The sequence below is a fragment of the Gallus gallus genome, chromosome 4 (genome assembly GCF_016699485.2).
Source record: "Gallus gallus isolate bGalGal1 chromosome 4, bGalGal1.mat.broiler.GRCg7b, whole genome shotgun sequence".
Taxonomy (NCBI): domain Eukaryota; kingdom Metazoa; phylum Chordata; class Aves; order Galliformes; family Phasianidae; genus Gallus; species Gallus gallus.
Window position 1 is genome coordinate 24,186,473 of NC_052535.1, and position 27,558 is coordinate 24,214,030.

Below are 27,558 nucleotides of genomic sequence, written 5' to 3' on the forward strand. Positions count from 1 at the left end.
CAGGGCCCACCACTGACTCCTAACTCTTGCTAAATTTCTGCAGGCTGTATAGAGCAGAGCTAAAAGCTGCTACCCCTGCTTCAAGTAATCATCACTCACTCACTTGTCTCCAAAGTCAATGGCAAAGCATGGCTTTAAAAAGAGCTATCTATATTCATATCTAGTAAACTATACAGTGACAAGGTATACAACAGTCCATACTAATTAATTGCTAACATGCTCTATCACACAATTTTAGCCTCTGTGGAGAAAATTTCTCTCCAGCAACACCATGGCAAGATAAAAACTGCAAAGTGGGGAAAGACACCTTACTTTGGTGGAAAGGCAGTTTGCCCATACAGATGCAGGCCATACTGCACTACTTGCCCTCAACTACCTCTGATAAACGATACAGCTATTATTGACAGAACTATAAGGACCTGAAGAGACAATAAAGCTGCTCTTACAACCATTTTCTTTCCCCCAGATGAATACTAACACTTGCTGAGAGAGAGATATCCCTAAATCTCTGTTTGTGAATTGAATAAATGTGACTTCCATGTTTGGATGCTAAAAGAGATGTACTGTGAACAACAATAAGCATGGTAAATAATAGTTTTCATTAGCAAACATTAAATTTGCAGATTTGTGTCTTAAAGTCAAACCAGACTCTACTACAGAGTGTACATAAGCAACTGAAAGCAGAATTGGGCCTTCAGCTACCAGAGTATTGTAACTCATGGCTTCCAAGCTACTTTCACAGGACATAACAGCATTATTAATATTAAGGCTAACCTTTGCAGGACAGTACTGAATCTCATGCTTCAGGGCACAAGCTATCATAAACGCAACATGGAAGAGTAATGAGCTTTGTGTATCAAGCCCTAACACTTTCCTCTGAAGCCTTGGTGCTGGCCACGACAATCAATCTCATTGTCTATTTCCATCCAATTTAGGTATTTACTTTTTTAAAAGTACACTCCCAAAATTAAAATTATACACTTTCAACCAGAGCCCATTGTTCAGTATAGCAATGATTTTAAACTCAATTTAATCCAAAAGTATGACATGTCACTTCTGTAGCAGCCAACCTTTAAATGATATAATAAGAAAATCGCCTGCTATATAGCCAGATAATTAACAATACGAGTAGCTAGGCAATTTTCCTGCTATGGTTTAATCTGTGAAAACATTTTAATCACCTTTAAGTTCGTAGCCCCCATGCAAGTATTGCTCATGTAAGGTGAATTTTTCAATTTTGTTTTTTAATTTTCACCCTTTTTAATTGTCTCATCTAAATGTAATTTTTTTTTTTTCATTAACAGTGGCTTAAGTAATTATGTACAAATGGTATACTTTAGGGTCTCCTTATTTTTAGTACAAGTCACCTGTGAATTATATTTTCTTTAATACTTGAGTGAAGACCTACCATTAGGAAGACCATAATAAATATGACTTGTTATCATAATACAAATGGAATATAACCCTACGCTTTAAAACCGACTAGACCTCTGGGAGGAGTTAGACCTTGATATATATTAGGACCCTGAAGAATGTAAGGCTGTGACAAACAGTTCTCATTACCTATGCACTATGTTTTATCTGTTGCAGACTTCGGGGCAGACAGTTATACAGTTACAGTGTTCTCATTACAAAGCAAGAGAGGTAGATAAAATCCAATAAACACTTATACGAACTTATCTGTATTCAAATAAGAATTTGAATGCTCAGACTTTTTACAGAAATTATCCTAAGTTCATTTACAAAAGCACTGATAATATTTTGGTTGGAAGGCTGTCACTGCAGCCATCACTCATGGCAAATAGGCTCTCCCGAGTTCCTCAGATGGGAGTGAAGCTGAAGGAATGACTGCGCCTGATAATTTTCTCACCTGAAAACACAAATTTAAATCAACTATAACAGATTGCTAACTTCATCACTACGCCAAATTACTTTATTAATTTCTAGAAGCAAATCTTTTAATGGCCAGGGAATTCTCCACCTACTGTTGCAGGAAGGTAGGACTTCCCTGACTGGAGTGAAATCACCAGCAGTTGGCTGTATGTGTCTCTGGAAGAGCCCAGCACTCACTAGTGAGCATGGCCAGGTAACCAGCATGGAAAAGGGGATGCAGACAATTGTTCTGTGAAAATAATAATTAAAAAAAACCACCCCACAAGAAATACTCTGTGTAGAAAGTTGCCATAAAGCAAGATGGTGAGAAGACATGAAGAGCTTCATCAGCAGAATGTCTAAAAGGCAGATGAGAGCTCTCCTACATCCAGGTTTCAGCAGATTGCCAGACAGTGGCTTGAATGAAAGCAGGATCCTGCACTAATAAAACAAGGATCCAAACCCTGTGCTCATGAGGACATTTATTAATCGCCTGAGAAACCTCATATATTTCTCTTGTGTTGAAGAACTTCAGAATAAACTGTCACTCACCCTTAAATGTCTCAATTTTTCAAGCCACTTTTCTGAGTTGTGAGGAGGCAGAATGGTTGGAGAAGGCTTGAATGTTCTATGCTGCTGTGGGCAGACAGCATTTTGGTCTCTACATCAAAAGACACTGCATCTTCTGGGAGTTTTCCAGAGTTCCTTGTATTTCTCTCTCTCTTTTTTTTTAATTCTCTGCTATATTTTCTAATATTTTACTATCCCACATAGGAAGATAAGAACAGCAGAAAGGTAGAAATGAAGGGAAGTATTCTTCTGGGGAAACTGGCTGCCCGTGGCCTGGACAGTTTTACCCTCCGTTGGGTAAAGAACTGGCTAGAGGGCCATGCCGAACGGTGGTGGTCAACGGAGTTAAGTCCAGATGGCTACCTGTTACAAGTGGTGTCCCCCAGGCGTCGGTGCTGGGGCCAATTCTGTTTAATGTCTTTATTGATGACCTAGATGAGGGGATTGAGGGTACCCTCAGTAAGTTTGCAGAAGACACCAGGTTGGGAGGTGGTGTCAATCTGCCTAAGGGTAGGGAGGCCCTGCAGAGGGATCTAGATAAGCTGGATCGCTGGGCTGAGGTGAATGAGATGAGGTTCAACAAGGCCAAGTGCTGGGTCCTGCACTTTGGCCACAATAACACCATGCAGTGCTATAGGCTTGGGGATGAGTGGTTGGATGACTGTGAAGAGGAAAGGGACCTGGGGGTGTTGGTTGATGCTCAGGTGAACATGAGCCGACAGTGTGCCCAGGTGGCCAAGTGGGCCAATGCCATCCTGGCCTGCATTAGAAATAGTGTGGCCAGCTGGAGCAGGGAGGTAATCATCCCCTGTGCTCGGCACTAGTGAGGCCACACTTCGAGTACTGTGTTCAGTTTTGGGCCCCTCACTACAAGAAAGCCATTGAGGCCCTGGAACATGTCCAGAGAAGGGCAACAAAACTGGTGACGGTTCTGGAGCACAAGTCTTATGAGGAGTGGCTGAGGGAGCTGGGATTGTTTAGTCTGGAGGAGTCTAGGGAAGACCTCATTGCACTTTACAACTTCTGAAGGGAGGTTGTGATGAGAAGGGGTTTGGCCTCTTCTCCCAGGCAAGAAACAGGAACCAAGGAAATGGCTGCAAGTTGTACCAGAGGAGGTTTAGGTTAGACATTAGGAGAAACTTTTTCTCTCAGAGAGTGGTCAGGCACTGGAATGGCCTGCCCAGGGAGGTGGTGGAGTTGCTATCCCTGGCAGTGTTCAAGAGGCATCTGGATGAGGAGCTACGAGATATGGTTTAGTAGCTTGTGGTACCAATGGGAATGGGAAGGCGGTTGGACTAGATGATCTTGTAGGTCGTTTCCAACCTTGTGATTCTATGATTCTATGATACGGGAAATCCTGCCAATTCTGAATCCATTAAGGTGCTAAAAAAAGCTAGCACAGGGGAGCATGTGACTTGTAAGCTGTTCTTTAATACAACACAAGGTGACAGTTGTTAATCTGAAATATCTCACAGAAAGGAAAAATGAAACTCCAGGCAACATCTGACTGATGGGAATTTCCGTGAGTTTTGTGTGCAGATCAAATGGAATGTATTCCTAAAGAAACAGCAAGAAATTAACAGTATTTTGTTGTTGTTGTTGTTGTAGAAAGGAGTGATGCACATTTTTATTTCCAAAGAAAAAATGTCCAAGCATTTGGTTATCACTCCCCCTTCCCTTTTTATCAGAATCTGACATCACAGACTATTCAGCAAGCACTTTCTAGCCTCAGATCAGGTTTTTGCACTTACCTTTTCAATAGAAATTTGTCCTCCAGGAACCATTTTGTTCTCATTGTGCTACATCTCAATCAGCAGCCAGTTTGCTGAGGAGACTCGGTTTGAATTCCTGCTTCATCTAGTCACACTCAATTGAACATAGACACCGGTGATCATTCAAGGCCACAACTTTCTTCAGACAGTTCTGTGGAAAAAGTCCAAAACCCACTCAATATCTGACTTTCCTATTTCCCTGATATCAGAGGTGTGTACAGTGCAGTGAGATGACCTCCTCTTACTTTCCCTATTATACCCTCACATTTTAATCTTCTCAAACTCAGCAAAAATAACCTGTAATATACGACACAGCATAATAAATGCAATAACAAAGGTTAGAACAAAGACTGGATACTCACAGAAAGTAGATACAGACCAGTTCTGTAACTTAAAAAAAACCCTTCAAATATTGAAATGACATAGACTGCTGAGATTTTTCAGAGTTCTGTTTCCAAAAATTGTAACTTACTGAATCTGTTAAATAATAAAAAGAGCCAGCTGTTATACAGCAGCCAAGAAACTCCTAAACGCTATATATAATTTATGGCAAATATTTTGTGCCTGGAGGAAAGCAGAGGGTCTGCCCATTACTGTGGTGGTTTGGCATGGCTAGAAGGCATGCCAAAGACCACAGAAATATTGCTTTCAACTTTTTCCTACAATACTTTCTTACATTACTTAAAAAAAAAATCAACCAACCAAGTAACAGCAACAACAAAAAATTACTCCTAAATAACTCTCCAGAAAACTCTGCAGCCCATTTCATAGCACACCACTGTCTGCAACTGGGAGAGGAACAAGCAAGGCCAATATACAGCATTTAGAACTTCTTCTAATAGCTGCTGGAAGCCAGTGAATTTTCAGCCATGTGTTTTAAGATGAGTTTTAAGTCCACGGTGAACGTTATGTGTGTTAATATGCACATAACTTAATAACATAAACGTCTCCTTTGTGTACATTCCCAAAAGACCTCAGCCATTTCCCTCATTCACATCTTTACATCAGTTTTAGAACTCTTTCATCAGTGCAAAGAAAAACATTACTTTGAACTTATCAAGCAAAACTCCAGGAAAGTGCACAATTGCATCTTTAAAATGGACATTAAAAAAGCCAGGGAGGCTCAAAACTATAATTTAAGTGTAAAAAGTATTAAGTCAATGTCTTATGTTCTCATTTCATCAAAAATAATATTAACTAAAACATGGTAAAACAGAAGAATGGTCCAAATATAGTGGAAATCAAGTAAAATAAATTGTGCAAGAGAATAACAGAAGTGCATTGGAGTTTGGCTGCTCTTATGTTGACCTGAGAGGAGAAGATAGGTATGCTTTATCCAGAACAATGAAAGGGGAATAACTAAGCAGGAATTTCTATTCTTCCTAATCCTACCAACAGAAGTATTTTAGAGATATTAAAAACAAAAAATAGAAAACATGCACTAGGTCAGGTATTCCACCTCCTTACCAGGCCAAGATATTCTGACTGACATGCAAGTCATTTGGAAAGAAAATCACATTTTTCATGGTTACAGTATTAGCTTGCTTAAATAGTTTTGAAGCGAAAGTATTGAAGCATAAGGTAATAAATCTCAGACCTTTATTGTACTGTTCAGCTGAAGATTTTTTGTAAAAGAAGTTTATTAAGGAAGAAGTGCATTAGTTCATGCTATGAGTACTATTTTTGCAATGCAGGAAGCCTGCTTATTTATTTATAAATGACAGCTTAGATTCTATCAGGTACAGAGTTGTCAGGCAGTGATAACCAGCTGACTCACAGGCACCAGGGCCAGAGCATTTCCTGGCAGCAAAATCCTGCCCACACAACCTCTGCCAAGGCAGAAATCAGGCTGAATCCAAACCTTACCATGTCAGGTCACTTTGTAGCTTTTTGGTAAATGTTTGCTCTAGAATCACTGAGCTAAAAAAAACCACAGATGCAGTTTTCTTCTCTTTGGCATTACAAGGATGGAGGAGAGTAAACACAGCATTTTGCTCTACGTTTTTCTAATATCTAAGGCTTTAGCTGAGGATTTCACCCTCTGGCAATGGTGACCAATCTTTAATGTAAACAGCCAAGGCCGCTAATAGGACCTACCCTAGCACACTACCCTAGTCCCAATAGTGGGACGCTAGCTCTCAGAGTATTGCAGCCAACAGTCAGTCTGCGTTACCTTTGTCCTGCTGCCTATTCACTAGTGGAAGTTAGCTAAATGCTCAGTGTCTTACACAAAACTTCAACAAATCAGTCATTCAATAAAGTATTCTGTGCATTTTCAGAATGTATACACAATCACTAACAGCAGACATCATACTTTAGTAGGGATATTGGGCAGCTATTTTAATTCATAAGAAATAGAACTAATTAGCAGGAACTTAAGGAAGTAAACAAGAAAGTTATTACATCTGCTTACAACAGTTAATGATCTGAAGACCTAATCATCATATACGTAATGCATCCAAACAGCATCACTGCAACTGCTTATAATTTGTCCTCCCATTTTTAATATGTATGCTTAAAAATATTTACTTCCAGCAGGACAAACAAACCTTCCTGTATCCAGAGTGATCACTCTGCAAACCAGGCAAACTAAGAAATACATAAAGCACTGAAATAACAGAATGAATGCTAATCTGATGTCAGTTTTGTTGTAAGATTATAGGACACGTAAAAAATATTTATTAACCTTCACATAATGTTCAAATGGGGTAATCTGTGAAGAATGAAGATTGTGAAGTTGTAGACAATGTGCCATTTGTATCTGCAGCTACTCAGAGAAAAGAGCACTTTTTCCACAGGTTATTTATACAGTATGCAGAGAAGAATTTGAAGTGATTGAAGAGGCTGCCAAACACCATACTTTGCCTTCAGGATATAGATGATACCTTTAATATGGGTGAAATACTAATTAATCTTGAACTGTTGGAGGGTGATATATAAGAAAACATGCATAAGCCTGACCGTATTTTGGGGAGGCAAACAATTAAAAACTGAGCCACAACTTTCTTGGCAAGACAGCCCACACAGAAAAAAAATAAAAAGAAGATGAGAGAGTTTAATACACAGGTGCAAGAGAATTTAAATGCCACTTGAAATGTAACTGGAAATTCAATCTCTACTGCAAACATTGTAGGTAGCTACAGAGCAGCCAACTTGAGCTTGACAGAACCCCCAGCTCCAGCCCCTTGTACAAACATTTTACTGGGAGAAAAGGCATCTACATGCTTTTTATTGTAAAAAGTAAAGTATCACTTTATCACAATAAATAATCTGCTACTTTCTAACAGATGCAATTTTCATGGGAAATTACTGTTATATTCTTCAATTTTCCCGGAGAGCCATAAAGATGTATGCAGCCCATAATGGAATGACAGTCATCTCAGCTGTTTGATACATTGACACGTACCTATCATTACCTACTCTTATTCCTTATCACGTTTAAAATTAGAATATGAATTTCTCAAGACAAGGACTATATCAGCACAGTAGTCGTAATCTTATCCTGAATGAAACATAATTTGAAGATCCAACGCCAATGACGTGTCATCCAAAATCCTATGTCAGTAGATCAAAGCTGGAACTAGAAGCATCCAACCACAGAGCTCCAGCGCAGAGCACAGTGAAAACTAAATTACTCTACTTTCCAGTTGAATTTTGCAGCTTGCTCTGTACTTAGTGTCTAGATTGCTTCCTGTAAGTGAGCTAAGAGGTTTCAAGTGATTGACAATAATCAGGCTCTTTTGTTCTACAAAAGTGCCTGGCAACTTCAGGAGCGGTGTGAGTAATAGATTGCAATAACAACGTGTGAGATCTGGGGCCAGAGTGTGGTGCATACTGGTAGGCACTAAATCCACTTCTAGGTACTGAAAGCTAAGATAGACACTGGACCTCCATGGCTAATGATAAAATCATCTGACTTTCTCCAGTTGCCTTGATTGAAGACATCTTACCTCAGCATCTCAAAACCTATCTGCCTCCCTTCAGGCAATGCAGGGAGGACAAGGAAGAAAAAGCATGATTCAGTCACCCACGACACCAAGGTCTCTCAATTTCCCACTGTAAAGAAGTCAGCTCTCTCCTTATTTTGTGTCACCTTTCCCTATCTTGCACTAATTCTTGCCATACATGACAAAACCTGAAACACAATTGCAAGTAAGACTGCATTTGCTTTGACATTTGAAACGTTTTCTCTCTTGCACACAGTTATCAGGATTGGTGCCTAACTCGTGCTTAAACCAGCAGAAATCTGATTACTGAAAACAGTCTGAATGGTGGTTCCAGATAGCAGATGTCTTGTGCGCCTTACACATTTTTAGTATGAGTCTGTAATGGAACTCTTCATCCTTGCTTATGCTACCAAAAGCACCTTTTTCTATGGTTTGTTTAATTATGCCTTCATTTTCAATGGAGTCATAAAAGTAGCATATTTAGTGCCAGAGTAGAAAAAAAGATCTGCTCCCGCAGGTCTTGTATTTGACTTCAAATTTGTCTTCTTTTTTCTCATAGCAATACTACATCACATCCCCACCATCTCATTTTCAGCTGCTCAGCATGACAGTGAGTAGTAAGGACACATGCTGCTGAAACAGACAATAATCTTTTATTTATCATTCACAAATCTCTAGAGCTTCAATACCGCTCAGGTTTACATACCTCTCATACAAATTATTTAACACTTAACTGTTTGGGGGTTTTACAATGAAGGCAGACACCAAATACTTCTCAGGGCAACTCGCCGCTGTTGAATAAATCACTTCTTCCTGCAGTTCTCCCTTGCCACATTTTTATATCTCTTTATCTAGATAATAGGCTCTGTATGAGGCATCTTTACTACCAGTATTTCTGGGAGGTAGAACTGGAATTAAGCAAGTGCAGTGAGCAAATGTTTAATTCTGGAAATTGCCAGCCTAGGATATATAAACACTGCTCACCCAATGATGCAAAGAGGTAACAGAGATGACATCACTCTTCTGCTACTATTGGCCTTTTAAAATTCTCTGGTTTAGTTTCCTAACTTTTTCAAGCCTTGTTCTAGCGACCATAAATAACTCTAAAACTGAGATACAGATAGAACATTTTACAAATCGAGCTTGTGGAAAGATTTCATTCTTGTAAAATCAGGCAGTCTAAATCCAATATTCTGAAGAAAAACTGTATTAATGATTTTTTTCACAGAACCTTACAATAACAAAACATACAGTAAAATATATTAAAAATATGCCTATGTTGCTACTTCATAATCAGTGAAAATAGAATTCTTAACTAGCAGAAACAGTGAAGGATTCTTCTTTGCTGTTCTGTCATTGATTGATAGGTAGCATTGCAAGAGTTCAATAACTCACTTAGCTGCTGTGAGGTTAATTACTGCTGGTAAAATACTTTGCAGTTTCTGAACAGAAGAGATTATATCCCATTCTAAGTGCCTGAGATTAATTTGCCCTGGGGTTGGTATACAAATAGCACATAATCCCCAACTTAATCAAGATGGCCAACCAGACTTCTGCTGTAATAGAAATACATGATACTTTTAAACTCAAGTCAATTTTTAGACTTGAGTAATGCTGCTCATAGAAACTGAAATTGGAAAAAGCCAAAAGAGAAGAAAAGACAATGTCTTGCAAAGAGGAAACTAAAACACTGAGAATTGAAAAGACCCTCCAACATCAGCAAGTCTTGACTCCTGACATCACAAGCGACATACATAACTTATCTCTTCTGTAAGGAAATCAAATAAGAGCAATTAGTTTTTGGTGCTTGCTTCTCTACTGCACCAGTTTTAAGGCTATACTGGAATATAAATCCTATGGTACTTCTTCTGTTTAAAGAATTTCCAACTAAGTTTACTGAGACCTATTGCTACTCATACGTTTTGATTGCTTTACTTCTCATCTTAAGTAATACTTTTGTGTTAAGCTACTTACATTCCTGATGACCATGACTTCATAGATAGAAATCCTATCTTCCTGTGGACTCAGGACTTCTAAGCTAAGCAAAGTTCTTTCAGTCTCTTACCACAAGATATGCTTTCTGTCATCCCGATCATTGCACATGCTCTTTTGTAAAACCTTTATTTTAAAAGGTCACTGTTTTTTATCTGCAACTTGCACTTATTTCCAAGTATCAGCACATTTAAAAAAGTAAATGACATAAAAACAGATCATGCTGGAGAAAGAGTAGTAGCCTGAAGTTATAAAAAGCTCTAGCTGTAAAAAGGTTAAGGGAGAGAAGCACCTGCAGTAAAGAAAGAAGATTCTGAAGTCACCAGCCTATGATTTAGTGGTGCCTTTCAAAAACAAACATATGATCTGTAATGATAATGACAAAGGCATTTGTGCTTGTTACGTTTTATTGGTTTTGTTTGTTGTCTTTTTGTTTTGTTTTTAACCAGATGAATTATACGCATAAAAGCTTGCTGGTATTTTTGAAATATGATTGGCCAATATTTCACCAAGACCTTTTACAATGGTGCAAACACTTTCCCAGTCTCTGAATGTTCACATTCTAGGAAGACTTCAGTCTTTTTCAGAGCTACATCACATAATTATTCTATGATTAACTGTGTCTCTGTCTTTATCACCCATTTTCAATTTACAGTAGACTTCTTATTAGCAGTTCTTAAGTACCTGACATTGTACTAGAACATTTCATTCCATTTCTATTAATGCTGCTTTAAGGTCACCTTGAACTTCCAGTATATTATTCTCATCATCTTATGCATTGTCATTGTATCTCAAATTCGAATCTTGAGTTTGTTTTTGTGGCCCATAATATCTTCATGATTTAACAGTTCAGGACAATGTGGACTGGGAAATAGTGGAAAAAAAATGTAGATGCAATATGTGAACCTGGTGAAAAAAACCAGTTTTCCCTAGCACAAACATAAAGCTGAAACTTTCCATTGTTTCTAAAAAGCCCACTTCAGATGGGCTCAGATTTCCCATCACTTCATTTTCAGCATTTAAATGAAATCTTCTATTGCTTCTTGTGTAATCTGTGACTATCAAATGAAGTAACTTAATGCGATTGAGTCCACATGAGATCTCTGCTGCCATATCACCCCATCTGCCTCTGACACTGTGGGCCAACATAATAAAATAGGAGGCATTATTTTCAGAGCAGTCCTTATAATTTAGGATAGATATATATATATAATTTAACTATGACAACCAGGTAGACAAACTTAAATGGAATTATTCTGAACTTTCATGATTTTTTTTTTCTAAATAATACAAGTAAATCCTTTCAAACTTTGCTCTACGTATAGGCATTTTAAAACAAAAATGAAGGAGCAGTTTTGATATACTCCACTTTGTAATGTTTTCTATCTAGTGGATTTTGTTCTTTTTATTTGAAACAAAACACTGAAACTTTCAATGTTGATCTTCAAAAGTGACACTTAATGTGACTTTACTGCACAGATTCAAAAAAAAAAAAAAAAAAAGCACATCAAAAAGTGATCCTATTAAGAACAGAACAAATATCAGACATTTCAACATAAGTACTAAAGGTACATTCAGAGAAGCAGTAATTTAGTTGATCTGTCATTTCAGGACAAATAACTATTTCAGCCCTCTTCGGAGACACTTATAAGTAGGCACTTATTTAGATTTTAATCAACACTTGAATTTCATTTAGATAGGACCAGGGGATCCCCAGTCTTCATGCTGTGAGTCTGTGTTTTTCCCAGAACTACAGAATTATTGACCAAGAGTATTGCTGCCCAATAATGTTAATCAGATTCCCCTCAGTCTTCTTATCCCCAGGCTGAACAGTCACAGGTTACTCAGCCTTTCCTCTTACGGGAGATGCTCCAGACCCTTCATCAACTTTGCAGCCCTTTGCAGGACACCTTCCAGGAGATCCCTGCCTTTTCTGGACTGGGGAGCCCAGAACTGGACACAGTAGTCTAAATGTGGCCTCACCACGGCAGAGTAGAGGGAGAGGATAACTTGTTAGAGAGAATAATTTATTAGAGTATTTCTTGGAGGAAGAGGGAGATAAGGAACACCAGAAAGTTTTGGTAAGGAAAAGGTGCATATTTGGAGCAATAGGCCTTGGCTACATTTGCATTCAATACAGGATATTTATAAATCTAAAAGTGCTCAAGAGAGAAGTTTTGAGGACTTGATCCTGCACAGAAATCATTAATTGCTGCTCTAAACTCTTCAGTGGTCAGAAGGATCACTCCATGTCAGGACCACAAGCCTCTCTGTTTCTCCAGAAGATCCTGGAGCAAAGCACTGGCCCAGCTGAAGTCACAACACTGCTGCTGCTTCAGGATTAGGAAGTTGCGAGGGGGACAGTCACTGCAATGAAGAATTAATGAAACACTGCTAATTCTGTTCTACTTTTTATTTTGTGACTACAAGTGTTTTTATTAGATTTCTCAGATTGAATAAATTCAAGGAAATTAAGGAGATGTGAAGGAAGAAAATGAACTCTTTCAACTTGTAGGGGTGCAAGACAGTCAAGCAGCACCTTCGTATGGCTGGGATCAAATCAGAAGCACATGTTGCAAGATAACTGGGGAAAAGGTAAGTAGGAGTTGGATATTCCTCACATCAAGGGAATCAGAAACTGGCTGTCAGAGCCTTCAGGGTGAGAAAGACAGCACAGGGATGTATATGCATCTTTCTTCTTCTTCTTCATCTCTTCTTTCTGTGGCTGCACATTTCTTGAGAACTAGTGCTCTCCTCTTACAAAAAAGATACACAATCTGGAAGGTTGTAGGCGCTTCCTATTGGACCAGGCTTTGTTTCTCCATCTGCATTTGTCAGATACTATTTTTGCAGTGCATCTGTTTTTCAAGGCAATCCAGCATTGTTCAACTCACACATATTTCTGTTTTATATATGTCTCTAAGTAAAAGAGATGAACAGCATCCTTCAAGCAAAAGCTTAAAGCAGAATCTCATAGGTAATAGATCTGAATAAGAAATATAGTATTTTCTTTTCATGGGAAAATGAAAGCAACTACTCTTCCACAGAACACCCACAGAATCAGCTGAAATATTAATGAGCTAAAGGGAATACATACCAGAGCCTTTGCCTGCTTTATTGGCTCTGCTTTTCCATGAATGGCAGATGATATAAATATTATTGTTAGCCTTGGGGCTCTCTTCAAAAATGCTTGTCTGTATCAACTCATATTGTGAAAAAGTGTCAGTAGCTGTGTTAAACCACTGCAGGCTGAAACTGAAAAATGGCACAATAATTTTTCCAACCAGTGCATGCAAGATCAAAGCTGTTAAGAGGGGATGACAGGTGGTAGAAATGTTCCAAGGCCCTGACTCACTAGAGGCGTAACAGCATCCATTTTAAGTCTAATAAAAATAGTCCCAGTAAAAACACCATAAAAAGCTGCAAGTAGCCTGTTACATCTTTGACCTGGGGGTCATTCCACCAACAGATCAGCTGGCAGCCCCATGAGAAAAGTGTAACAGCATTTCATTCCACACATAAGGCTAAAACCGTCAGATATTCAAATAGTGGAAAATGGCTTTTAAAGACACATTTATGCGGACTACAACAGTAAAATCAATGCCAAAGGACAATTGCTATATGAATACGTACCTTCAGAAAACGGCATGGTTTTATGCCACTCCTCTTGTCTGTTGCAAACTAGCAATTCTGTTAACATTCTTTTATAAAATGGTGTTCAGGCTTGTAGCTATTTCTTAAGTTAAAATAATTGACTTCTGTTATAGGTAACAGATAATGAAGACTTTAATGCATAATCTACTTGTGGTAACTAGAAATATTTTGCAGCAGCATAAGGTGTCAAAGAAAGACTTTCAGTAAGTTGCATTAATGGTTGTAATTTCAAAAGCAGAACTTAGTTTTGAAGAAAATTAGTAAAATAAACTCCCTTTTTTTCTTCTAGACTCTCCTGTATAGCTTTCTGTTATACACCCGTGATAATATTTGAATAAGCATATTGATGTTGCTCATTGCAGCATCCTGAAATACATATCAAAGTACATAAACCACTAATAGCTAGATACTACTTTGGAAAGAAGTACAATCAAGAGAGAAATTAACAGAAAACAGGATGTTAAATATCAGCACGATGCAGACTAGATATAGATGTTAGTTCCCTGGGATGGAGGGGAACAACCAGTCTCTTCCAACATGGCACGTAAAGTGTAGCAGTATTCACAGTGATAATAACCTTAAGGCCTCAAGAAGCACAAAAAAATTGCCAAGTTCACATAAAAATTCACAAAAGAAAAAAGAAGGCCAAGGCATTATTTATAGGGATGTGCTCAGGCCCTTAACCTGTAAATAAATCATACTGATTTTTTTTTCATGTGAAGGAAGCCTCAAATCTGTTTCTCCAGAGAAAGACATGAAAGTCTGCTCTGCTTTGTGAGGCAGACCTAGTACAACAGTAGCTTACAGGCTGAAGAGGGTTCATTTGAATGTTATTTAAGTATCAGCTGCAGAGAGTTTGAAGTGATTTTACAACAGTCTCTGGAGAGCTTCTAAGGGCAATCCAGCAAAGCTTTAAGGAAAAGGAATAAGCAGAGCTGCAGGGAAAATGGCTGTACTCCATAGGGAACAAGGGCACTCCCAAACCAAGCTGTGAAATCCCACATGTCCTTAACAGGGAAGCAAAGTGGTCACTGATTCATAGGCATTGTCAGGCACACGCAATACTTAATCAGTGATTCGTGCTGTGCTAGAAGTAGTGGAGACTATTCCCAGCTCACTGCTATTCAACAGCCTCAGGTTCTGGTTGTTGAATATGACAAGCTGGGCATTGTGACTTGGGAAAAGCTTTGCTTATCCAAGCATGCTTCAGAGGAGGTCAAGGCCAAGAGCTCATGTCAGGGCCAGCGTGCCACCTGTGCCATCCTGAAAGGGCAGAAACACAGAGAGGGCAAAGCCTCTGCCTCACCAAGGCCCTGCCAGGAGATTGGGTTGGCATGTCTGCATGGCTTCCTGCTAAGAGCAGGCAGGGTAACGTATGCATGAGCCAGTATCCAAAAAAAAGACAGTTCCCAGACATCCCCAGGCTAATCATAAAACACATTTTGAAAAGTCTAATATGGACTAAATAAAACATCTCCTGCAGCACTAACCATCTCTCATGTAACTCATCACAAGGTATGTTCCAGCACTCAAGTTGAATTGACGAACGCTTTCAGCATCTGCCTGTTTGGTACTGGCGCTGCTTCACAATCCCAAGCAGCAAAAGAAAGGAAGAGAGACTAAAGCAGAAAACTAAAAAAGGAAATGGTACTCTCTCAATTTCAGTTTACATGCCAATTAATCTCATTTTCTATCAAATGACATGAATATTTCCATGCAAGAGATATTTCTCATCCTTCTTCTTTCCTTCTGAAGTGAATATGAAATTGAAAGAACAGACAAACAAGCTTTTCTTCAGCTAACAATCACTGCGTCCTGTCAAGGTGACATAGTTCGTGTAAGGCAGCAGTTCTTGCCCCCAAAAGAGCTGGGTGATAGAAAGAATGCCATTCCACAAGCACATAGTGCTTCCTGACACTTAAAGAATGTCAAATCATATGTTTTAAAAATAAACCAGGTATAAAGAAAGAATCCTACAGGTGTGAGGATTATTACTGTAATTCCAGTAAGTGGAATGAGAGCATACATACCTTACCTGCTGTGTACTGCATGTGCTGATGAGGTTTTTAAAGAGCAGATACAGCTTCAGTATCTGGTTTCCAAGAATTCCCTGCTCATCCTTACAGAGATTGCTTTAATTTCTCTCTTTGGAGAGATGTGATTATTTCTCTGCTTTATATCCTTTTTATGTAATATACTACTTGTCCCTTATCAAATGCCGGCTTGAAAAGGTGAATGCTAATGTCAAAGAATTTACATAAAAGAAAAACAAAGCATTTTTTTTTTCCTAGTTATTGGCATAGAACAATTTGCCTTTTGAAGCAGTAACATTCGTTGGTAACAATATTGTTACAACATATTTAAATTAATAAAGCATTGATCCTGCAGGGGAACATAATTAGCTCTGCAGAAACACACGCAGGGGGAACATCAAAAAACTGTTGTAAAGTGACTTGAATTGTAAGTATGGGGCACTGATATTTTTACTATACATACAATATAGGTGGAGCTGCCCAGGTGTTAAGGCACTCAGCTAGATGGAACAAAGGAGAAGGGCACGAGCAACGTCTTTTTTTTATTGTTTAAAAATACGTTGTTTAATAGCTATCTGGTCTTTGCATTACTGTATTCCCTGGATGGACTTGAACGAGTGCTAAGAGGTGCAGTCTTGCATGTTGGTTTCATGAAGTGCTACTTGGCAAATCCTCGCACTCCACAGCCCAGAGCTACCTGGTGGCCAGAGCTGAAGGCAGTTAAAAGAGAGAGCAGGATAGCACAGCAGCTCCAGCTCAGGAGTAACGAACAGGTAGGAGAGAAATGGGGAGCAGCAGCCATGATGGGCAGTAGGGACGAGGAGTAGGCTTACTTGAAAGAGGAATGGAAAGAGACCTGCACACATCCTGCACTACTGGCCATGTTGCAAGAAGATGACTGCCTCCATATCCATGGAGGAGCGGCTAACGCTGTCCATGTGGAGCATGGTCAGGCAGAGGTAAGTGGGACATCTTAGTATGAAGGGCAGTATTGGCTGTGGCAGCATCTCATCCTCTGATTTTCACAGTAAAGGAACACTAGCTCATGTCCAAGCTCTTGCTGAAGTAAAAACATTATTTTTTCAACATAAATACCCAGAGGGAAACAAAAATAATGTGCATAGGTTAGGTCCTGTCAAACATAAATAATGTGCATAGGATAGGTCCTGTCCAAGTTCATTCTGCTCTGACAAATTCCTCATGACGTATTCATAATTAATAATTTGTAATTAATGCATAATTAATTGTTATACTAATTTTCCTAATTTTAAGTAAGCATTGTGGCAACACTGTCTAATCCCATTGTTGATTCTTTTAATAAGATTGAATATTCCTTGGCAGAATGCTTGGATTAATAGAAGCAGCATATTCTGAGTTGCCTTACTCAAGAATTAGGGACAGGTAGCTAATTACTGTAAGTCATTACTGCATAGGCTGAAGTATGAACTGAAGTGGGGTGAATCCCGTAATCTCTGATCTGTCCAGGAAGTCCAGTCACTAGACTTGTCATCTACTGAAATTACACTAAAATCTCTAAGCAAGGCTGGCAGCACATCAGAAAGGATATGTAAAGACTGAATGAAAAGAAACAAAAAAAAGAGATATATCTCAAAGCTGTCGTGGGTGTTACCCCTGACAAAGACATTTGCATTTTTATTCCTGAAAATCCTGGGAAGGAGAAAGCATTACAGTCACCTCAACAATACTTATTTCAGGATTACAAACACTGGTATTGCCCTACAGTGGACTACTTTTGTGCTTGATTATTCATGTGCTAAATTTCAAGTAATAGCCTTATCCTACACAAAAAAAAATGAAAATAAACAGACAAAAAAATACAAACAACATCAAGATAAACAAAGAAAAACAAAGATGGAGTAAAGTAGTTTGTCTTTTCTCTTACTGTCTATCTAAGTACTCATAATGTTAAAGCGGCATGGAAAGTGGATGGAAGAATTTTCAAGAAGAAATCTGGATGCAGAGTGGGTGGCCCAGTGTTCTCAACTGGATTTAAATGATTGTGTGATATATAGAGCATGACGGGAAGAAAATGTTTGAGATAAAAATTCACTGGATATTCCTGAACTAAAATTTCTAATTCAATGGTCTTTAAGATTGGGAAATAGTTTCTATCACATTTGAGGAATAAGTAAAAAAGTTATTTGGAATGAATGACAATGAGCTTCCTTTGTCCTTATGTTCATTACCTCCTCAACATCTTTTGAGCAACTCTTGCTTGGTTTCTGCAGATCTTCTTGATTAAAACTCAGACACGTGGACTGCCCTGATAGCAACTCCCATTCTTACAGCAAAACACAAGCTTAAACTTGGCTGTGTTCTTACTGCTTTGATGGATTTTATGTACAAAGGGGATGAGCTCATGCAAACACAACATATTCCAGCAGGACCTACTTACTGAAAGCTTTTACTGAAATCCATATGACAAGTCAGGTAAGTGCAGACCCTTTAAAGGAGGAGAAGAGTATCGCTGGGTCTGTAATTTTTAAATTATCCTCTTAAAAAAATCTTAGACACATTACTACAGGTTATTAAATGAGCATGCACTGCATGTGTGAGAGCAATTTCTGTCTGCACAGAGCTTTCTGCTTTCATTAATTATCTCATTACATAATACACATCAAACTTTAAAGCCATTGTGTAGTCACAGGCCAAAGAGGTTCTTTCCCAGACTGATTTATCACATTATTTGTTCTATCTCGGGGAGTGGCAGCACCTTCCCTTCCCACACCCCCTGCTGAATTCAGCTGGTGGCCAGGACTGGTGTGAGGTCAGCTTGTGCCCCATCCCGGAGAAGCCCTGCCAGGCTGCTGTGCCCTGCAGCCAGCATCTTGTCCAGTGAAGGTCTCACTGAAACCAATGCCATCACTGTCAGACAAAACAGCCACAGTACTGGAAAATAGATGCTTTGCCCTATTAACATTTAGGATGCAGACAAATCAGCTTACCCCAAATGAGAGGCTTCTACAGTTACTTACAAGCTATCAGTGAGCAGACAGCACACCGGCACATTTTTTGAGCAGTTTAAACTTATTTCTGCTTTTAAATTAAAGCTGCAGATAAACATAATGTTTCATGTGTTTCTTGAGAGAGTATAGGAATTAGAGGCTTAATGCCATTGCCACACTGAGTGCCTTTCTCTGCCCCGCTCGCAAATACAGATATATAGATGCTTTTTTCAGCTTATGAGGAGACCGTACAAAATTGATTGTGAGGAACTTCATCATGCACTGAATGCTATTGCCTCTGGAGCCTTTTTAAAATCGGTGTCCAATGCTTTTGCAGACTTAATAGATTTAATATGGTCTCCCCTTCCCTGACGAATTTGCATCTTTGAAATTTCATGCAATTAAATTTCACCCAATTTCTTACACTTAAATAGCGATGAGTTATGAAATGCAGAATTGAGAGGCATGGATTTAAAAGAAAAAAAGTGCCTAGAGACCAGCATCAGTAGACGAATGAGTATACATTTTAGGTAGTTCCATCATGCTTATTCTGGTGGCAAGCAGGATTTTCAGAGAAATTGCTAGTGATTTTTCAGAGAGAAATTGCCATAAATGCGATGCCTGGCAGTCCTACACCAACATTACATTATAATACCAATTACGTTCACCTAGCTATAAAATTGCTAATACAGAGAAGAGAAAATGGAGAAAAGAAAATAAAAAGAACACTGAATTGCACGGAAAGGCTGCAGAGGAGGCTGCAGAAGAGGAAACCAGGCCTCTTTAAAAAATGGAGAAACAAGGGCCAGGAGAAATCTTGACTGCAGAAAGTATACGAATGATTTTAGTACCTTGTTAACACAGCCTGACTGAGAGAGATGCTCATCTAATGAATCCCTGCCCTAAAGTTACTCAGAAATAAGGTACACATGCCAAAGTTAGGACTATGCTATTGTTGACAAACTACAACTTAACACCAGAACCTTCAATCTGAATCTTTGCTCTGAGAACATCAACAACAAAAACAAAACAAAAAATCTGATAAGCTTTCCTTTGGCAGTTGTGAACGTAGTTAATTTTTGGGTTCAGGTGAAAGAAACTCTCTGCTAATCATGAAGCTAATGAATAATGGAGCTAATCAGAAGCTGAGTTTGAAAAAAAAAAAAGTTGCTGAAATTAACTAAACAAATAAAACGAACCAAACTGAATGACACCGATCATTTAACTTAATCACTGACTTCTGAACAGCACTCCAACCCGTGAAGCATGACAGCCTACCCTGCCCTAACCAACACACCCAGCCTCACCAACCCAGCAGCTCAAGGGGAGCTCAGGCTCACAGACCCCTCAGTCACATGCGTTTCAGCAGCTTTGATAAGGGGAGGAAGCTAAGAGGAAAAGGAGAAGCTACAGGAGAAGCTGAAACTGTAGGGAGCTTCCTGGAAATTAATGCTGGAATTGCAGCATTTCCTAGATCAGGATGTCAGGGGGTGAGAGCAGCTGCAATGCGATACAGGGTCATAATCTCAGTGAATGAAAAATTAATAGATGAAAACATGCATCTCCCTCTGAACACATACGTGATAGGATTAGGCATCTTCATTTGGAAATAACACTGCGCATGTGATTGTCCGTATTCTGTATTATTATTATTGTCCTATAGACTCTACAGAACCCCAAGGAGATGTCTCATTTTTCTCTTTTTTTTTTTTTTCCTTTTATGGTCATTATACACTGCCTTGGTGATGTCAGTTGGCTTATTTAAGATTCATAAGATTCATGGTAAGGACAGTAAATTTTATGCTTAGTGAAAAATTTCCAGTGTTTACTCTCTGTGCCGTGAGCATGGCAAGGTGGCTCCTAGGTGTGGATTTTTTCTGCAGTCCATGCAAACACTGAAATAAAAACAGTACATAAAAAGAAGATAGAAAAAGGCTCAGGCTTTGTTATTATACCAAATAGCTCGAAGAGTGCTGTTAATCTGGAAAAAAAGCAGATGAAACGTTTTATACCAGGATGGTTCCTTTGAGATAGCATTTCTCACAGCAGTCTTCAGCATTTAACAAATAAATAAATAACGTTTAAAAATCACCTCCTGACAAATTAAAAAATAGGATAACAATACCTTACTCCAACCATAAAATGGATTATATACAGTAGCACGCAGTGGGCGGTACAGAATGGATTATATTCTGCCATATATGCAAAACGGATCAGCCAATTTTCATTTTCAGAAGTTCTGACATAAAGAACTCTTTTTAAAAAAATATTGTTTTTCTAGTTTTGTTTTGGATTCCAAATACAAGAATCTAACACAGTATCATTCTTATTACTAACTGCAAGGTTTGTGAGAATTTGGTGATTTTCTATATTCCTCATTTGCCACCATAACTTTTAAATCGTATTTTTATGGCAGTGTAGTTAGACAGCTCAGAAGTTACACATAAAAACTGGCAGCAAAGAGAAGGGCTCATGAGACTGGTGGTAAGTACATTAAACTTAAGATGAGTAGGAATGAAAGATGCTGACTTTATTGTGCCACCAAAAAGAACCCTGTCCTGAGGAGCAGAGACTTGGGGCTCTGTCAGTCTTGCCTATGGTGGCCAAAGGGCCTGTTAGCCTCAGCTCCAGCTTTGGCCAGATTTAATGCTCAGTGCAGAGCTGATTCACTCTTGGCACAACTCTTGTTTTAACTAAAATGGGAGGTGTGCAGTCCACGAACATACTCACATAGCAGGAATCTAATGGCACTAGGCAGGCTGTCAAGTTTAAATGTGTGTGTGAGAGCTTCACCCACCACTGGTTTACAGGTGACTCATCACCTTACCTTACAACTCCTTCTACAGTTGAAAGCCTATTTTTTTTTTTCTTTTCCAAATCAGCTTTTTCATATTTTGTATTGTCAAGAAAAGGTTGCCTTCCTCCTCTGCAATCCACTTCTGCCAGCAACTGGAGGTTGTTCTGTTATTCCCAGTGGCACATCAAACAGACCTTTGCCTTACTGACTCTTGCAGTGATTTGAGGTATCCAACCATACAACCCCCCATGAGATTAGGAAGCATTACAACAATTTGATAAATGCAAAGTTGCATCAGAGAAAGATTACAGAATGAAAGTATGCCAACATCTAGGTTTCCTACACAGTGCATGGAAAAGACAGCCTTTCCAGGTGGGATGCACAAAATGGCAAGTCATCATATTACATTTTCAGTTAATTAGCCAGATAAAGCATTGAGAATATTCACCACAGGTAGGTCCTATAGTATCTGGAATCCAAAACTTCTCCCAGACAAATGGTGCCTTCTGTCTCACAATAACACATGTAGAGATAGTTTTGACATTTAAAAACAGCAAGGTTGGACTGTCTGGTGAAATACTGCTTTTTCTATTATGTCTTCCCATCTGAAAACTATGGAGGAAGAGAGAAAACTGGATTTCTGATATAAGAAACCAAGGAGGAGGCCACTGTGTGAAAACCTGGAGGCAGACCAGGGATGAAAGAATGTCATTTCTTCAGTGTTGCCTCTACAGGCCTGCCATCATGTGAGCACTGTTGCATTCAGTCTTCCATGGAATCATGTATAAGGCAACCCAGCTGGAATCAGAGCTGCGTCAGTTCAGCTCCACACACACCTGACTTCCAGAAGGGAACACAGATTTTACCTCTGATCTCTCTGTCCTAATCCTTAAGGGAGACATACAGCACAACTTCAAAAGGTAACTGCTCGCAATGCGATTTATAACTCTCTTGAATTTCAAATATCAGGGATCTGACACAGGTGTGGGTTTTATGGCAAATCATAATCTCTCTCGTCATTAACATCTTGATGTTTCACAGCCTGTAAATGAAATTGCCTCCCTTGCAATGGAAAGATCATCACCTTAATATGTCTCTCCATGGTAGCATTCCATCAATTCTGTGGATACCAGACCTTTCCTCTCAGTCAGACCAGTTGATACATACCAGATGATCTGTATCTTTTCAGACTGCGGATAGCACTGAAGCCTCTTGCTTCCCTTTCTTACTGGAAGGAAGGCACAGGTGCCTGAGAGCTTTTTGGTAATTCTTTTTCCAGTTATGCTGGTTGGTCCTGCTACATCTGTCATGACCATAAGACCATTCCTGCAGAGACGTCTGTATCCAGCCTCATCAAATACAGATTATCAAATTAACCATCGAACAATTAAAATGTTCCCACCATGGCTTTTGTTTTTGTTTTTTTTTTTTTTTTACCTTTAGGTCCAGACCCCACATCTGCTTTCAGTTTTGAGCTGCATGCGAGCTAAGGTGAGTAAAGAAAATTCATTCAGCCTCTTCAGGATCTTATGAAAAGGAATCATCCAGACAAAAGTGTAAAGAAAACTACAGTTAAAGAAATAAATGCTCACAAAGCCCAGTGCACACTCAAACACTTTATCAAATTATGTATAATGCCAATGGATAGGACATGACATGTATTTGAAAACTAGGGTTTTCTTGGGTTCCCCCCCCCCCCCCATTTCTCTTTCAGAAAGTTTTGGTTTATTTGCTGTCCTTCCATTCCTGTAGGTAGATAACTCAATTACCTGCAGCTGGTAAAACCCACATCTGGCACACACAGGCACTGATGTGATGCTTCTCTCCAAACACTGAGCCATTTTAGAAGGTCACATTCCATCCACACCTTTCAAAAGATCAGTCTTCAGAAACAATATAGCAATTAAGCCAGTGCTTAACATTCAGTACCCTTTCCGGGCAGAGGGACACTTTGCTGAGCTTGCTGCTCCTGAAGCTGCAGCTCAGAGTAAAAAAGAAGTCCATGGCTTTGAATTTCTCTGCTCAGTTTCTGCCCCAAGGATTAGAGAGGGTTTTTTTTGATCTGCACTGGGAGACGAGGGCTGTATTTTTCAGTGGTAAATTCTAATAACCAAGAATAGAATAGCAGGAAAGTTTTAGGCACCTTAGCACCTCACTTGTTAGCAGTGTTTATTAGGTATTTATATAAGCATAAAGATTGAAACTTGTTATGCTAAGATGTATCTTCATAGTTTCAGCATCAATCTCTTTCTTTTTTCCTCCCCAACAAACAACAACGCACTGCAATGAAATTTTCCAAAAGCTGCATGGGCTGCTTTCCACATCCCTCAGCCATGATATTTTGACAAGGCATAGTGTGAGAAGCACCTGTCTGCAAGAAGGGCTGCTGTTGCTGATCCTCAGAAGATCACACATCCTTGACTGATGGCTCCTGAGGAACTTCTTCCAGCTGGCCACAGGGTAGGTGAGGAGGAGCATCCTTCAGCTGAAATAGGCTGTATCGCTGTGCAGAACAGGTTCAAGCGTACAGCTTGATACAGGAGAATGCTTGGAGAGACTCCTATCACTGTTCCACTCACAGCACTGTTTTGTACAGTATTTTACCTTTTAACCCACTTGAGAGGTGAGGAAAGAGAGTACCTGAGAGAGAATTGGCATGGAGCTGGGAAGGGTGAAGAGCAGCTCTATTTAGCCAACCCAACCCGACATTTCTCTGAGTTACAGTGACTGAGTCAGGAGAGAAGCATATTTGCTTAGTGAGTAAATCTGGAGAGAGCCAACTGGAATTAAAATACATATATGTACATATCACATAAGCCTCAGTCTCCTGGCCAAATTTACTCCCACTCATTGTATAGGTTTTATGCTAAAAATGTATTTAGTTGAGAAAATAAGAATGAGCAGGTTCAGCTTTATGAGATGGCTTCTGTAACAGACACAAACACATAAAGTGGGTTTGCCTATTAAAGCGCCCTTAAATTAAGTGCATTTAATTCCCTACATCCCTACTCAAACAAACATATTTTTCATATAATTCCCAGAGCTGCTTTCATTTCTAAACACAGAAATACTTATGTTGTCTCCAGGCAACTGGCCTTGATGCTATTAATTTGCAGGACACAAACAACAAACTATGTCACTGAGCAGTACAGATGTTAAGAAAGCACTTCAGCACTGAATTTTAATTTTCAGCTTTCCATCAACACATGCAAGAAAATGCCATTTTATTCTATGTAACTTTCTTGAAATAGATATTGTATCTTAATTTACATAAATCTGTGGAGGAAAGCAAGTCCAAATCCTCTGTGAATGATATTGACTTGAAGCTAATGTCCCCGAAATGTTTTTTTACTGTTGGGTTTAACATCCATTACGAGAATGTTTGTAGTTTTCAGGAAAGGTGTGAAGTTCTAATTTACTCATAACTGCTTTACACAGTAGTAAGTATTGTATTTAGTTAGCATAAGGTAATTTTGGATATGATACTTGATAAATAATGGAGACAGAATAAGATAGATACAAATCTAGCATAACACAAGCCTCAGTATGCTGCGCAAGCAGATTAAATTAGACTACTTTTAGTTAAATGTCTAGGAAGTTAGTCAAGAGGTAAACATGGGTGATTCTCAATACAAGTGAAGGTGAGGAGCAGAGAGACCTTTCCATAGGCAAAGATAAGGCAAATGAGATTGTTCACTATGAAGTCTACGCTTACAAGTCTAACTTAATAGAATCATAGAACGTCTTGGGTTGGAAGGGACCCCAAGGATAATCAAGTTCCAATCTCCCTGCCACAGGCAGGGTCACCAACCTCCAGATCTGATAATAGACCAGATGGGGCCTCACAAGGGCAGAGTAGAGAGGGACAATCTCCTTCCCGCTTCTGACAGAGCCCAGGATACCAGTAACCTTCTGAACTGCAAGAGCACACTGATGCCTCACGTTCAGTTTTTCATCTACCGGGACCCCCAGGTCCTTCTCCACAGGACTATTCTGAAGGAGTTCTTCTCCCAGCCTGTACAGGTATCTGGGATTACTCCAACCCAAGTACAAAACCTTGCACTTTGCTATGTTGAACCTCATTATGTACACACAGGCCCACCTTTTGAGTTTGTTGAGGTCCCCCTGGATGGCATCCCTTCCTTCTAACGTGTGAGCCGCACCGCTTAGCTTGGTATCATCAGCAAACTTGCTGAGGATGCACTCGAGACCATCATCAATGTCATGATGAAGATGTTGAAGAGCACTGACCCCAAGACAGATCCCTGGGAGACACTGCTCGTCACCAGCCTCCACATGGACATAGAGTCAGTCACCATCCCTCTGTCTACAGACTTCCAGACAATTCCTTATCCACTGACTAGTCCACCCCTCAAATCTGTACCTCTCCAGTTCAGAGATAAAGATGTGGTGGGGAACCATGTCAAAGGTCTTGCACAAGTCCAGGTAGATTAGATGACATCAGTTGCCTTCCCTTTGTCCACCAATGTCATCACTCCATCATAGAAGGCCACCAGATTGGTCAGGCATGACCTTCCTCTGGTAAAGCCAAGCTGGCCATCTCAGATCACCCGCTCATCACTCATGTGCCTTAGCATGTTTTCTAGGAGGATCTGTTTCATGATCTTCCCAAGCACAGAGGTGAGGCTTACCAGCCTGTTGTTCTCTGGATCCTCCTTCCTTCCTTTCTTGTAAATGGGAGTGATGTTACCTGTTCTTTTTTTCTTTTGTCCCAGCTATGCCTTTTCAAATACAATGGAGAGCAGCTAAGCAACCACATAAGCCAGCTCCTTTAGGACCCTGGGATGATGCATGTCATCCAGACCCATAGATTGTATACATTCAGTCTCAGGATGTGGTCTCAGACTTGCTTTGCCTTTACAGCAGGGGGGATTTACTCCCCAATTCTGGTCTAGAGGCTCAGGGTTGAGAGCTTCAGGGATGTGAGACATATACAAGAATCCTGGCTGCCAGTGAAGACTGAGGCAAAAAAACTAACTTAGTACCTCAGCATTCTCCATATCTGTCATAGCCAGTTCTTCTTTCTCATTTACCAAAGGAGGTATGTTCTTTTTGACCTGCCTCTTCTGGCCAATGTACCTATAGAATCCCTTCTTGGTGTTTTTAACGCCAAGTTCAATTCCATCTTTGCCTTGGCTTTCCTAATCCTCTCTCTGCAAGTCTGGACAGCAGCCCTGTAGATCATTTGGACTAAAATAAAATCACAGTGCATCTGATGACATCGTATAGATTAAGACTATTTTATCATGATAAAAAAATCAGTGAAATCAGGACTCAACCCAAAATGCTGTCACTTCAGCACTGAGGTTGCCCCCATGTGGGGGGCCTCTATCCACGAACTTTCTAAAATGCCCTTTAAGCATATATCCTTTTAGCCCCAATGAGTTAATTTATTGTTAACAGTCTTCAAAATAATCATAACTCTTGCATTTCAAATTCAGTGGTTTTTTTTCTTCTTCTATCTGAACATTCACCAACAGCATGTATTCACATATCATATCTCTTTCTGAGTCACATGTGAACTGAGTTTTTTCAGTTATGCATTTAATGGACTCTGAGTAAAATTATTTCTTATCTATTGTTTTGAGAATCTGGACTGTTTGGGTTTGTTTGTATTCACTGTTTTCCTCTGTAGATTACCAGACAGCTATAAGTTTGCAGCCCCATGTCACTAAAACTTACTTATTATCATTATTAGAAATACCAGCTACTGTTCCTACTATCATTCCCTCAAAAGAAATAAAATAAAACTCCTATGGCAGATTTCAGCAGAGAAGATTAAAATTTTACATGGTTCTGAAAACAGTCAGAGACAAAACAGAATGACAAATTCAGCTGTGGGAATCATCATCTCTCCTTGCAACCACATCTTTTTCTCCACAGCTCATGCCTTTGCCAGGCTCTTTGGAAAAAGTTGCAAGCAGTATGTTTGAT

General features: G+C 39.4%; 1 protein-coding gene across 6 annotated transcripts in view; it reads right to left on the reverse strand.

Annotated features, from left to right (window-relative positions):
- SPOCK3 (SPARC/osteonectin, cwcv and kazal like domains proteoglycan 3) overlaps positions 1–27,558 on the reverse strand; it is a 585,918-nt gene that overhangs the window by 227,636 nt on the left and 330,724 nt on the right. For all 6 annotated transcript variants that reach the window (XM_046940442.1, XM_046940441.1, XM_046940440.1 and 3 more), the window contains one exon: positions 4,194–4,365. Coding sequence is in view for 1 of the 6 variants with exons in the window: in XM_046940444.1 (XP_046796400.1) it covers positions 4,194–4,226 (33 nt within the window). In the remaining 5 variants the exon portion in view is untranslated. The remainder of the gene's footprint in view (positions 1–4,193; positions 4,366–27,558) is intronic.